The 15597-nt window shown below is 32.2% G+C and overlaps 1 protein-coding gene across 1 annotated transcript; it reads right to left on the bottom strand.

Annotated features, from left to right (window-relative positions):
- Window positions 1-427: 427 nt before the first annotated feature.
- On the bottom strand, window positions 428-15257 carry Poxm (Pox meso). Its single transcript, XM_970385.4, has 3 exons — window positions 14973-15257; window positions 4381-4561; window positions 428-1379 (listed from the first exon to the last, which is right to left on the bottom strand). Exons 1-3 carry the CDS (start codon window positions 14980-14982, stop codon window positions 815-817), a joined length of 756 nt encoding a protein of 251 aa, XP_975478.1. The 5' UTR covers window positions 14983-15257; the 3' UTR covers window positions 428-814.
- Between the last annotated feature and the right edge of the window lie 340 nt (window positions 15258-15597).

Genomic DNA, 15597 nt, shown 5'->3' on the forward strand with positions numbered 1-15597 from the left:
TCATCCTAACAAAGTTGAGAAAGACTAGTGCAAGATTCTGATACTTACGAAAATGGTCGTGAGCAAAAAAAAAATTACTTACCTAATTGTAATTAATTTGTCTGTATAAAACTTATCTTCACACTTTTTTAATTATTTTAGTTGATACTTTGTTACTAAACATTTGAATTTGATGTTTTCTTAAAAAAATTATTTCAGTTTTTACCAAAAACCTACGAAAACAATTATTCGAAACGACATTAAACATAAGAATCTAACGTATTACTTCAAAAGTTCTTATCAACTGTTATTATGCCATGCATAATAATTGTGTTTCTGCACAAAACCAATAAAAAAGTAACATTTTCTGCTTCAATTGTGATTTTTTTGAATTCTAAAGTTTTCTTTACATGAATATTAATTTGTGGGGATCAAATGAGAGACGTACTTCGGGAAATAATATATTTCAAGCAGTAATACACTTTTCATGTTGCATGAAAAAATATTTACAAAATAACCCAATTCTTCCAAAAACACAATTTGTGTATCTTGCGTATGGAACAAAAATGATAGATACAATTCACGTGAATTCGAAACAATAAATGTGATAATTTCAAATAAATTACTATCAATAATAAATAACTCATCTACTTAACAATAATATTGTTCAAGAAACGGTCTCGTGTCAAAAATTCGTACATCGACACGTCCCAAGGCACGGTGTGCAAGCATCCTAAAATTATTTATGTACAAACATGTTCTTAACATTACACAGTTTAAAGCTTCACAAGCATAATTAAAAAACACGAGCAAATCGTCTTGTCGCTCACACGCTTCAGAGATGCGTCCCGGGCGCCGTCAAGGGATGCGAGTTAATCCCGGGATTGACCATGTGCATGGCAGTGTTGCCACTTTGCAAGTACATGTAATAATTGTAGTTCTGTGCACTGTCGGGCGGCGGCGCGGCTCCGGGGACCGCTCCGGGCGTGCCGTGCGGCGTCCGGAAGGCCGCCGCATGCACTCCCGCCAAAATATCCGACACTGAATGCGAACTGGGCCAACAGGGGGCCGTGGCGTGGCGCTGAGGGGGCGGCGTTTGGAGTTTTTGCTGCGGGTAGGGGTAGCTGGGGTAGATGGCGTTGTAGAGGGAGTGCGAATGGGGCGCCGGGTGGACGAGGGATCCGATTTTGTTTCGGAGGATCCGGCTGATGGAACTCACAGAGGGGACGTTGTACTTGTCGCAGATCCCGTCGGACAGGAGGCGGTCGCGGATCTCCCAGGCGAAGATCCCCGGGTCTTTTTGCTTGAGGTCTTTGATGTAGGCCACCACTTTGGGGGTGGTGACGCGCGGCTTCGAGCCGCCGATGGCGCCGGGGAGGATGGACCCCGTCTCGTGGTACCTGGGGCAGAGGGCAACAGTAAATTTAAGAAACCGTCAAAGGTTTTTAAATCTTTCCAAAGTATTTTTTAACTCCGAAATCCAAAAGAGTTTTGCTTATATATTGCATTGGAAAGGACAGTAAGGCGAGGATTCTGGCTTTTACTGTTAGGTAACGTGGAAATCAAGGAGTATGATTATTTATTTATCATTCCAATTCAATAAGAATGCCAATATCGCATTTCGCCAAATTATTTTCCTAAATAACGTTGAAAAAAATGCAAAATAGTCGTATAGTTGTTGATTAGATCCATCATCAAATCTATAAATTATTAGCTATTGATTTTTTGAATAATTTATTACAACACAGACATCAAGTAACATAGAGAGAAAATGCGATGTTGCTATTTTTATTGAATTGAAATGAATATTAAATATTATCACAATTTATTTTTTCTAAACGGAAAAGCAAAAAGCGGAATTATTTCGGAGTTTGAAGAAAAAAATACAGATCGGCAATCAACCGTTAACAATTTCGAATTTAAAGACCTTAGAATACATTTTCTTCACCTGAATTTTAAGCCATAGTTTGGCCATTCATTAAATTATTTGGAAGTGTAGTTGTTTAGTTATTTTTTGGGAACAGGTGTTAATTATGATGTTATTTTATAGTCTATTAAAATCACTTCATAATAAGTAAGTGTTGTATTTTTTTATTTGGCGTAACAATTTAAGTTTTAAAAATTACAAAAAAAACCCTCCGGATAGAAGTGCGTGAGCGTAAAACTCTAAAAACTGATGTAGACATCAAAAATTTGTGTGGACTGTTTTTAGTGGGCCAGCCTGTATAAAATAAAGCGTAAATCGGTAACAGCTATCAAGTTCTGCATAATGTAATTATTTAAAAAAAATTAAATACAGAATATTCAACTTAGTGGCACGTTGTTGAGAAGCATAATTTGGGAAAAATCTTGAAAAAATTTCCTTGCAAAGCCTTATTTTAAAAAATCTAGAGCCGTACCAACTTATTTTGTTAATTTTTGCAGTTTTCATTATTTTTCAATGTTTTTATGTTTGCAATAAATAATCGTTCCTTAACACAATGTTGAATAATTATTTTTTAAATTCACTATCAGTCATTTGCAATTTTTTTAATTTAAAGACATTAAAATTCATCAAAAAATGAGAATTTGCAGATGTGCCAACAGAGGGTATATTACTTCCTAGGAGGCCGTTTCGAAAATAATTTATTTTTATTGTTGACCAAATTCAAATGCGATCGCGATTGTTAGGCAACGTTGTCACATATCATTTATTTAAAATTCGTTATTTATCAATAACTTTAATACATAGATTTTTTTACTATTTTTATCTTTCTAATGTAAGCATTTCTCTATCACATTCAATTGAGTTGGTGCGCCGCCGGTTTTTAAGCACTCTGTATAGAGGTATACAAAGCACAATGGAAAGACTAAATTTTTCTGATAATAAGAGGAAGTAGCATTAAAACGATCGTATTAATGGTACACCACTAGGCAATGTTTTAAATAAAAATAACTTACCTTTACTACCTCTGATAAGCTCACAATTTTCAATTATTAAATATAAATGTGGTAATATTAAATAAGAAAAACCGAGAGAAAAACATTTTATTTAAGTCTACATATTCTTGGTTTGCTCTTTCGGAGAGTTTTCTTTCAGTCCGTTTTCGAAAAACTATTTTTTGTCATTGTCAAAATACTAAAAGAATGAATAAAAGTGTAGTGTAGTTTAATTAATTGTCTTTTTGGCAACTCTTTTTGCTCCAAATGCCAAAACGTTGTTGCTGTTTCATGTTGTAGCTGAACATTAACAATTTTCAAGATATCCATAATAAAAATTGTAAAAGATTAAGCTGGATACGATTACTATTTTGTCTATGCTGACTTGTCACTTTTTTCTCATTCAAAAATAAAAATGTATTTTTATTATACGACGGTTCACTTCCTCGGATATTGCATTCTGCCATAGTTGCTTCTGGAGTAACAAATTAAACAGTACTGCTGTGGTCTTCTTTGAAACTACTATTTTTATTTTATGCTGTCGAGAACATAAATTTTGCACACACTATACAGGGTAAGTATTTTATAGTTATTGAGTACCTAGTTATTACGAAAACAAGAAAAAAAAAGATTCTCAATGTTTTATATGTTAAACAAAAAGGCCTTCTTATAATGTAGTTAAAAATTACGACTACTGTTTCGTGAAGTCATGTCTGCTAGCAAATCGTTTAAAAGTACGTATGTATTATTAGTTACTAGTTTTTCAAAAATTATTATTACCTATATCTTTAATCTTCCGCCAATTATTTCTTAAAAACAGAAAAGTCGTTCCTCATTTTTTTTAATATCAAAAAGTAGACCTCCATATGAAGGCTATTATAGTTCCATACAATATTATGGCAGATTATCAGATTATTTGAGAATATTGTTTTATTTAATTTTTTTGAAAACTATTAAACCTATATTAAAACAGAAAGTCCTTTACTTTGTGCTATAAATAATATGAAACTTATTGCTCCTTACCAACAAATTAAACAACCTGCATCTGTGATATAGTATCTTATGTGCATTTTTCTAAAATTGTGTAATATCTTCCACCGATAATAAGGAAATAAGAGAGGGCGCCCCTCCAATTTTTTAATACCTACGTTGGAGAGTAAAGTCTTGGGATGGATCTATGCCATCCAACTGAGCCAAGCGCATTTTTGACATTGTGCTTTATGTGAATTTTTTAAAAATTGTTAAAGATACGGGGATGACAATAAGAAAACGAAAAAGGGCTCCCCCCCAATTTTTTAAAATGTTAACATGTAATTTTCTGAAAATGAAGCTTATTGCTCCGCGCTACATTCTAAGAAACTTTTTATACGTTAAAACTTTTGTTCATTTTATTGTTTCTTCTTTTCCTACCTGACACTTAAGTTGATATAAACTGTATAAATCTAAAAAACAGTCATTCAAGTCGGGGTAGTAATTCGTTACCTGGCAAGGATTTTTGAGACACAGCCGTGTGAGACGCGGAGCTGTCGCGAGATATCGCATGGACGGATTCCGACTTGCGAGAGTTCGACGATTCGAAGTCGTACAGAGTTGGGAAGAGGACGTCCGTTGACGAAGACGCCACCCAGTTGGTTGACTTCTCCGTACTGTTGGACTTGGCCTTCTGAAAGAGAGGAATTGCACGTGTCACTAATTAGTGGCGGGAACATGAATCCATTTGTAGGAATGAGAGGAAAAAATACGACAGTAAAATTAGAGTAGTCGGTTTCAAAGAAACGTGGAGTGGTTCCGACGGGGTTCGCGGAGGCCGCCTTTCGGTGGTGGCTCAAGTTACACCAACACATACAGAGACAGTTTGTAATTTGGATCTGTGACGGATTAACTCTTATTTAACGCTTTTGTTTAATTATATTGCCAATTACAAGCATATCAGGGTGTTGGCAATTTTCAATGTTTCGCGTAGGTGTAGGTACAAAGCTTTTAATTAGCTGCTGTAATAAAAAAATTAAAGTTTTCAACAGATGTTTAAATGGCGTACCTTCACAAACAATTTTTTGCTCGTCTGGTCGAGTGCCATTTTTTTAATTTCCTTCTGCCAAAATTTAATTTAAACACGTATTCCAAGAAAGGAAATATAAATGACTGTAAATTAATATTTAAATACTTAGTGCATGGTCCATAACTCCATAATGTAAATGACTAAAAAATGCTAAAAAAATATATATAAAATATATAACGGCAAAAACAAATATTAAAGTTATACACAAAATGTGAGAAAAATATGTAGATAAATCATTTTTAGGCTAACAGAAATTTTTTACCATTTTTCTGCGAAAATATTCAAGAAACGTTTGTTTGAAAATTACAAATAGGTAGGTAATACAAATCGTAAAATTTTGGTTAATAATATACTTTTTTCGTATAGGTAGTAGTACTATTTGTAATTAAACATAAAAGTTATTGTTCATAAGTAATTGCATGTTAAAATATTTAGACGAATTTCCAGAGCAATTTTATTTCCTGAAAAAATGGGTAAAAGTGTTGGCGGAAGCTCGTATCTAATCAGTTAATGAATTGTTTCCAATCTGAGTTGTTTAGGCATACGCTGGAACGTTTGGAATGTTATCTGCACCAATTTGCGAGACTGTAAGAAAGGTTACGACCCTAGGAATGCTTACCGTCCCACCTTTAGCATTCACTAGAATAGATTCTAAGGGGTTTTGAAAAATTCCCGAACAGCCCCTTATTCACATACTCAACCATCACAATAATTGACATTTTGACCCTCTAAACATCTTATGTTTCAGTCATGTGTGGGATTCCATGGACACGTGGGCGTTTCCGGAACCCTCCCTTACACGTGAGATAAGAAACCGTCATTTATATTTTGTTAGATGCCACTTTATCCACTAATTACAACCTTAGGCTTCAGTTATTGATATTAGATCCAGCATGAAAGCATTATTTGCCCAATTTAGCTGGCGTAGTGTAATTCGTATGTTTTTGTTCAATTAGTATTTTCATCAGGAGGACAAAATTAAAGCAACGTAAAGTGAGAGTACGTTCGGAATCATAAATCAAACTTGTCGAGTTCAAAGGGGATTTTCTGAGCCGCAAAGCTTGAAATTGTAGACGCTAAATTAGCCATGGTTCCCGGGCCAGAACAAACCGAGGCCTAAGTGCAGTGTTTGTGTATGAATATACCGTGAATTTAATTAACTTGTCAATAGCTCCAACAACTTTTAATTAAATTTTCGCACAGGAATGAAAAACAATCGCTACTAGGTGATTATCACTATTCATCACACAGAGATTCAATTAAGGCGTTCAAATTAACAATATGTCAGCATTATTATTGACAACGCCATTATTTTTCATTAAAATTATGGATATTTGTAATTACACCTCTTCAAAACACTGTGGTCGGGCAAATGCAACATTTCTTCCGATGTATTTTTTTTCAATAAAATGCAAAGTTCTGTTCAAGTAATAAATAAATGATCGCTTTTAAATAATTAAAACAAAGATTTAAGCAACAATTTGTTTAATATATGCGTTAAATGTTTATTTTCTTTGAACCCAACAAGTATTGATAACCTTAACGCTTCTTGGGTAATTTCCTCTAAAAGTTTTCTGTATAAACAGATTTTCATTCTGTACTTAAACCATTAATAAGTTGTGCAAATTATTATCTTAGATAATGCATTATATTTGTTTTGTGAACACATTTTTCTGAATAAGACTGGACGAGTGCAGAAGTATCACATTGTTCTCAAATTTCTGCTAAGGGCAAGAAAACCTATTTGCATCTTGTAGGTAAAGCAGCTCATTAATATCTTGTTTCCCTTCAAAATTGGCATAAAATGAAATGTTTCATATCTGAGTTGACAATCTTGCCGCAAGACATGAAGTTAATGTTGCCTTATAATTGATGATTTTCTGCTGTAAATGAAGCAATTGACTGTAGATATTCAGAATAGGGAATTACTCCGTATATGGGTTTTCTCAGAAACTGATTAACCAGATCACATCCATCAAAATGAAGCCTTCACATTTGTTTGTCTTAACTTTTTGTGGCATTCTTTCCTAAGTTATACGCTTTGAGACAGGGGTCAAGTTCAGCACAATAATAAGTGAGATGTAACATATGGTTACTTAATAAAAAATAATAAAAATCCAGTGGGGGTATAAATGTAGTTGTAAAGTCGTATTGAAATAGCCTTTGGTCGTTAAATCCCGAAGACTAATTCACGCTTATAAATCACGAGACAATATTCAATCTCCGCGGTCGAATAGGCAATGAGCAAAAGGAGCAATCTGTTGAAATAAAGACATAAATATGCCTCCAAAATAAACCTCACGATTTTAAAACGTGCAAACAGCCGAACGCGCAGCTGAAATGAAATAATCACTTTCACCATTTAGTGTACCGTAACGAAGCGGCAGACCGTCTCACCCATTATAAAAGCTCCGAAAGCTCGCCGTATATTCCTCGAGTTCCGTTGCTGAACAAATTGCCGAAAAAACGAAACCCGCCGCTCTAACAAATTCATTTTAATGAGAGAACGTATTTATAGACCATGCACAAGTTTGTTGCTTTTTCAACGGCACCTAAAAATGCCCGATTTAGCCTCCATTTGCAGCAGTTTTTTTCTCAGGTGAGATGAATGAAATGGCTGGCAGGTAATGTGCCGGCGAGGAGGCGTGGAAAGGTGGGCCAGGTGCCTGCTTTTGTCGCCGAAATTTCACCGTCACTGCTTATTTCAAGTTTAAAACGCCGAGCGAAAAAACGCTGGCATCTTTGATTAATATTTGTAATATTATGGACGCAACAGATGCCAGATTGTCAAGATTTGCTTAATCACCTACAAATGTGTTTAACGTCTACATGTCTATTAAATTACTCGAGTTTAGTCAAACAGAATTAGTGCGGCAATCCATTTCAGCGACGGACTCGGACCGGCTTTGCGTCAACAGACTGCACCATAAAATTTTGCTTTTTTACCTTTTATTCATTTAAAAATACCCTCTTTTAGAGGCGCTACACATAAATAATATCTCTTCAAAGAAACATAGAGAAACACAGAGGACAAGGAAAAAATCAAACCAGTGAATAATGACAGTCTAATTTATACATTGATTTATTTGTTTTATATATAAATTAAATAAAATGGTCCCTAAGATTGACCCTTGAGGTACTCCTATTTATACATCGAGATTTGTAGATCTATTATCTGTTTCAAAACTATAAAAATGCCAACATGGCATTTTACCGAACTTTTTTTTTAAATGCAAGGTTGATTAAAATATAAAATAGTTATTAATAATTAGATCATTTATTGAAACTATATAAATTACATTAGCTATTAATTTATTGAAGTGCATGAATAATAATTTAAAACAAATAACTTAACTAAGTTCATAAAATTAATTCTTTTATTCGAAACGAGTTCATTATTTTATTGTTATAAATGTTAAAGCTGTTTTCCTTTCATTTATCCGGAACTTTTACTCTATTTTTATATTTGCTAAAATATTGGAAACCCACCTTATATTGTAAAGTAGGTAAAAGCGTCTTATTTTTTTTTACTCTAATATTCATTCAGGTATATCTCGGGTAATACTAAATATTTAGGTATTAAAAAACAATTTGGGTATGTTATATGAGAGTTATACACAAAGCTTAAATTTAAATTTACAGACAACTCTAATGACAAATTTTTTTAACGCACGTTATTTTCAAAATGCAAAATAATGTAAGAAGATATGTAGTACCTACTTAACTCCCTAAATAGGAAAAAAATAAGAAAAATATTGTAGGTAGAATAAAATATAAAAGTAAGAAAAAATTTATGCACCAAAAAAGTAGAACAAGATTGAAAAATAAATCTATTCTACGAAAATCCTAATAGTAACAATAATATTAGCTGTTTCAAAACTATAAAAACTACAATGTCACATTTTAAAATTAGCTGAAATTATTCATGGACCTCAAAAAATTAATAGCTGATGTATGTAATTTACACTTTCAATGAGAGATCTAATCATTACAATTTACAACTTACAATTGTACAATCACAATTACAATTTTTTAAGTTGTATTAAAAAAAATATTCGGTAAAATGCGACGTTGGTATTTTTATAGTTTGCAAACAGCTAATAATAATAATAATAACGATAATTTATTTTCAATAGGTGCATCACTTAACCACAGAAAATAAAATAAAATAAACTTGTTTTTAAACTAAAAACTGTGAACAATACCAAGGCGGGAAAAAAAGTAAAAAACCAACAATGAATTTAAAATTTTGCCTACCATTAAATTTAACCTAAGACCTAAAAAATTGAAATACATTTTTTTTAATTTAAAGGAATGAAAATAAATAGCACAACTACTCCTAATTTTGTTAAAATTGCTGCACATTTAAAGAATAATTATCAACTAACTTTTAGTCATTTGTCTCGTTCTGATAATGCCAAATTGATTGTTGAAAGACCTATAGGTATACAGGCTGTACCAGGTGTATATTAATTTTACCACGTAATAAGACTCATCAAATACAACAATTTTTTTGTATATATATTTTGCAAAATTTTTATTTATTATATTTTTGTTGTTTTCCTTCTTACTTTTGTATAAACGAACTTTTCAATGTTTACCAGACACCACAGGCGAGTAGATGTTTGAATGTGTTATCTTTTCCAGATTTCAAATACATTTGTATAATTTTCATTGAACAATTAAAAATTGAAAAAAAATGTTTCATTTGCTGAGTCTGTTACCTTTGAAAATTAGTACACGTTTATTTCTGATACATCCTGTATACTTTACTGTAAACGTTTAAACGAAAAATTTGGTGTTTTCTAATTCCGTTTAATACATTTTTTTTGTATTATCTTCAATAAATGTTTTTTGAAAAGCTGAAAAGTGCCTCTAACGAGTGCTAACAAAAATTCCACGCTTTTGATTTCACTTGCGCTTGAAATAGTTATGAATTAAATTTTATTAAGCAGTTTCGTGTATTTTAAGAAACAAAAAGCGAATTTACGGTACAGTAAAGGTGGCACTAGACCATTGAACATTAACGTTTTATGTCAATTGGCGCATTCCAGCACTTGTTAACAAATTCACAAGTTCCGCCAACTTAAAACCGCATGTCTCACATAGCCCAAACCATGCATTTCGAAAATTTAAAAATAAATTTAATCAGAGCCGAAATTCTTGTCGATTGTGTCGAGTTGGTCAGATTTTGACTGTGATAAATTTATCTCCTGGACTGCACAGTTTTACAGGCAGTCTGGAACCGTGGAGGCAAATGCGCCAACATAAATTACTTTCGCCAGATCAAAGCAGGCCAAGTCTGTCGTTGTGTTTTTGTTTTAGAAACTGTGTTGTGTGTCGGTATTAGCGACTCCGACAATGTCAACACATGTTAGATCATGCATCACGGCTAGGGAGTCACTCTTTGAGCCAACTTTATTAGTTGGATAGATTTGTTTGCTTCAGAAAATTTACGGTCCAGTTAAATTTATTTAATAATTTTCCCCGCGTGTCTAATGAGTTTTCATCATTTGGCACGTCAAGCACAACCTAATTTGTCGTGGACGACGGAAAATCAGCGTTTTCAGAAAAAAGTTATCGTCTTTTACTGAACCAGTCAAAGGTTATCGAGGCTACAACTGATAGAGCGATTTGGCTTTCACTTAAACATCTTTAAGGCTCACTTGCTCTCAATAGTCTATGCACTAGCACATTTTATTGTCATTAATAATAATTTCATATTTGCACCCACTCGAAATTCCGAAACGCCCAAAAAACATACTTATTCATCAAGCCAAAATGTAGTATGGATCAGGACTTTTTAATCAGTTGTTTTTTTTTATTAAGTTTCGCCAACACAAATACCTAACTAAAAATTAGACAATAGTGTAGGTAAAGAAAGGAAAAATTACGTTTTTAAAACACAAAATTTTAAATGATTTGGTGTTGATTTGTATACATTGGAACTTACTCATTCGAGGTGACCTTCATCTAACCCATGACATAATAAATTTTAACTTATCTTATTTATTTTTTATGTCATTCTTGTAACACACTAAAGTGCAATATAAACTTTGATGTGTGGCAATACACGGATATCTTGTTATTATAAAATGATTCTTTTAGATTTTTGTCACATTTAACTAAAGATAACTCGTATTTTGCAAAATCATTAATTACAAATTTTACATATTTGTCCTAGGTTTTTCCACTTCAATTGATGTCAATATTATTGCATTTAGCGTACTCATCTAATGAAACCTAATCAAATATTAAAATGAGTGAGGAGGGAGTTGTTACATTAAATTATTATGTCCGATTGATCAACTTTTGAAGTACGTTGAGGTTGAGGTGAAATGTATTAGTAGTTTTTATTTAAATAACAGATACTTTCGGAAGTACTTTGTAGCAAGGCATTTGCGTACACCTGAGTAAGAACCTGCGATTGCAGGAGTAATATTCTATTGTTGGTAACAATTCGATAAAGAGAATGCCTAAACAAGCAAAGTTAAAACGTGGTAAGTTGGCGGTAAACAACGTTTAACGCGTGACAGAAAGTGAATGCGTATTTTTTATCCAACGTTGTGTTCAACCACCGGTGGCAAAGGAGCAATTGCTTCTCTAATGTTTACCCAACATGAAGAGATTTAAAAATGTGTCCCTCTAAACCAATAATCTCTTCGTTGTTTGCTTTGTGTAAATTTGTTCAGTAAATGGATTTGGACGCCGGAGGTGTTCAATGTTCTGTTCCTGTCTCAAGTGGCGAAAACACAAATATTTCATATTAGCCGGGCAATATTATTACAAATAGCTTTCAACATAGAGGCGCTCGAGAGGACTTCCACTTAAGCCACTGGTTTACGCAATTTGCATACTACATATACCCATGCCTACAAGATTTTTGTTATGACAATTTTTGAACTAAATATTAAATGAATTCTAAATGAAAAGTTATTCTCTGTGTACGTAGGTAGAGTTCTCCTATATTGGGAACTATTTCCTATATTCCCAATAAAGGAACTCTATACGTAGGTATTATAGGTACTTAGAAACTATTAAGTATATCTATTTTTTTAAATCAACTTGTTCCTACACAATTCACCATTCATCAAATAGTGTTACATGCAAAATTATCAAGTTTTTTTTAATTTCTTACGCAAAATATTATTAATGTTTCATATTTATGAAAAAATGTATATTAATTAAGATGATCCTGATAATCCTTACACATCACATAGCTATAGCTAAGAAACCACTTAATAAATAACCAGGTTAGGTACGTTGAAGAATTTTAAGTTATTAAATATTATTACTGAAAAGCTGCTCCCAGTTAGTCCAAGTTTACATATTTTTAATAATAAACTCACACTAGAGTAGATGAGTCTACTAAAAGTATATTTTACTGTAAACTGTATCTCAAAAACTAAGAGGTAGGTATGCCTATAATCACAAAGAATTCAGCGTTTGCTATTATACTTAGTACCTATTTAATGCTTCATAGTGTTCTCTATGCATGTGAATTTTTTCAGAATTTTTCTACAATATTCCCGAAAATATTTATTATTAATTAATAAAATTAAACCTAACCCTAATTTGATTTAATAAATAAGGTTACAGATTGTACCTAATCCTAAAATGTATAATAGTTAGCTATTATTTTTGTTTGTTTTTGTTTTGAATACTATAGGTATTTTTTACAAAAACCTGGTGATCGTTAGTTTCAAAGCCGCCGTACAACTATACAAAGACTCTATGCTTTTAAATATTTCTATCGTTTCGGAGATGGTGTTAAGAATATTTTTTACTAATAAAGCAATTTAAGAATGTTGCTAAAATCACCTTAGAAATAGAAACGATAGGCAAATACTTATAATTTAATAAACATATAGACTCAAAAATAGTCATATATTAAAGTTTCAGTTTGAAAATGATCACACGGTAGGTTAAGGTATTACCACAAAAATATTATTTAATTGTTTATTATTAAACATATCAACATTATCAATTGTCTTTCTACAACTGATGCTCAAGTTTCGTTTTAATTATTTGGAACGTAGAAATAGGTATTCTTGAGACAGAATTCGTGCAACCTACCGCCGCAGAAAATATGAGACGTTCTGTACACGGGTGGTTTAAAATTTTTATTTTATTATAGCAGAGCACGATCAATTGATCCGTAACGAATCGTTTTTTACTGCTGAGATCAGAATATTGATGGCGTTTTGACATGCTGGAAATTAAGACCGTCGATGTGAGACGAATCCTTTATGAAATTATAATTTCGAACAAGGCGTTTCGAAAGGAAAAGCCAACAAAACTTATACTTAAGAAACTTATACTTAAGAATTTTCTATAGGAGTACGTGGTGACTGATGAGTACCTATGTATTATCATGTGTAACTTTGTAAGTATAGGTTTGAGCTTTTATTTTGAAATGGCAAAATTATTATCAGAATATTAAAAAAATCTAAATCAAGTTAGAAACAACGTTGAATTTCTCTAATGTTAATGGTAACCTATAGATAAATTTTACAGTAAACCTACTTATTTTAGTTTGGGCGACGCTTTTAACTGCATTTAAATTATACGGTGCATTCAAAAAGTCTGTAGATCAACTCTTGCTGTGGAATTTAGATTGTCAGATTGTTACTGTTTTAGTAATCGTAAGAAATCAACATACGTTTAAAATTTCACAGCAAGAGTTGATGTAAAGACTTTTTGAACGCACTGTATTTAGAGTTACCTACTTTAATATTTAAATGTTTTTAGACGCTATTATAAATTACTTATTTCCCAGAACACACCGCAGCATCAACGGTATATATACTTTTAAGATGAGTAAATTAGGTAGGGATATTTATGGGGTAATTATTTCAAATAATTTGGGGCCGCTTTACAACTGCCTGATTTTGAAAAAAAATAGTTGGAACAATTATTATCGAAAGTTTATCCGAGGATTGTAAAATTCATCTCTTAGTATAAGAAATTAATAAGGATTAGAAAAATAAGTAGCTAGTTAGTACATTTTTTGTGATTTAATTTTTATTTTTACAAAATTTTCTTTACCTTGTTTGTTTTTGTAAAATAATAGGTACACAGTTGTCATTACTTAAGCAAAAATCGTCTTTTTACAACCACAGATACCACAAAAATTCATACTAATTATTGAAATAAATGAGTAGGTTACCTAAGAAGGTATAAGGATTTTTATTTGGATGAAACCTAACAATACAATATAGCTATTATCTAGGAACGTATTTATTATTTTTTTCCATTTTAAAACAGAGAATCATTCGTTAATTTATAAAACTTTATAGTTTTCGCGTGTGAAGTCTGATTAAAATAAATTACATTTTTGCTTATGCTTAATATTTTTTAATGTATTTATTGTTGGTATTTTTAGCTTCAGAACAATTTTCTCCTAATCAGTCCTAGTGGTAGATCGGCAGCATTAAAAGTGGGCAGCCCAAGCTGACAAACCACCAAATGTGAAACAAATTATGGGATTTGTCCATTAAGATCTCCGACCAAAAATATTGTGTTGACAGAAAGATTTGGGTTATGTTTACTTTAACCGTTGGGTGCTTGTATTTCATTAAGACCAGTAGTCTCTTCAAACAATGTCAACACAAAAATTTACCAACTATTAAATGGTATTAAAAGAGTATTTTGAACACGCTTTAGTGCTAGCTTTAGTTATTGATTAAAACTATCCATCACTCACTTACGTATCTTGTTTTAAGTTTTAAGCGACGGAACGCAATTATAATAGCAAAACACTTACAGTTTACCTTTCAAATTTATTATAAATAATTTAAACATTTATAAGCCAAATAATATAATTATGAGAACGTATAGAACATTAATTAGGTAGGTAAATGATTTTATCTAATTATTTAGGTGGTTAGAATCTCTACTTTGAATTGTGTAAAAAAATGGTTTTATTCGTCTGTAGTGTACTTGTAACTGGCTGTGAAATCAAGTGAAAATGTTATCAGTGTTGGAATATAATGGGAGATTGAGAACAACTCACCAGTATCCATTATCGATAAAATCCAGGACGCCTCCGCCACAACGCACAATAAAATTCCACAATGCACACAAAAAGAACCGCCACTTCACTCAATTGAATATTATTCAAACTGCGAAATGTCAACATCCAGATATTGATTATAACTTAAGCATGAAATTAGTTAATTATATGAAAACAATATGATCGATTTATTGAAAAAAACTGGGAGAACTATAACGCACAACAGCTGTTCTTTTGAATCTCTGAGACCATTTGAGTGGAAACTTCATGGTCTAAACGTTATATTGATGTATAGTGAGTGTGTTATTTAGAAGCTCCACCTTTGTACGCCTTTATGTTATAAAATGGCCGATTTACGGTGTCGGCCAATCAACTTCGTTATGGTTGGGGGATCAGAACGTTCTGATTGGTCGGATCCACGGGCATGACTGTTTTGGATATCAGGGACTAATTAGGGACTCTTTATCGTTTTTACCCCTTTTCTACTAAAACAATGCGAAAATTTTCTAACCTTTTAATTAAATTTAAAATTTTGAAACTCCGATGAAATAAGCATAAGGTTCTTTGTCAAAAATATTTACAAAAACATTTCGTTATGGGTTTGTATTAATGACATAAGTTTTTG

This window comes from Tribolium castaneum, chromosome 3 (genome assembly GCF_031307605.1).
Source record: "Tribolium castaneum strain GA2 chromosome 3, icTriCast1.1, whole genome shotgun sequence".
NCBI lineage: Eukaryota > Metazoa > Arthropoda > Insecta > Coleoptera > Tenebrionidae > Tribolium > Tribolium castaneum.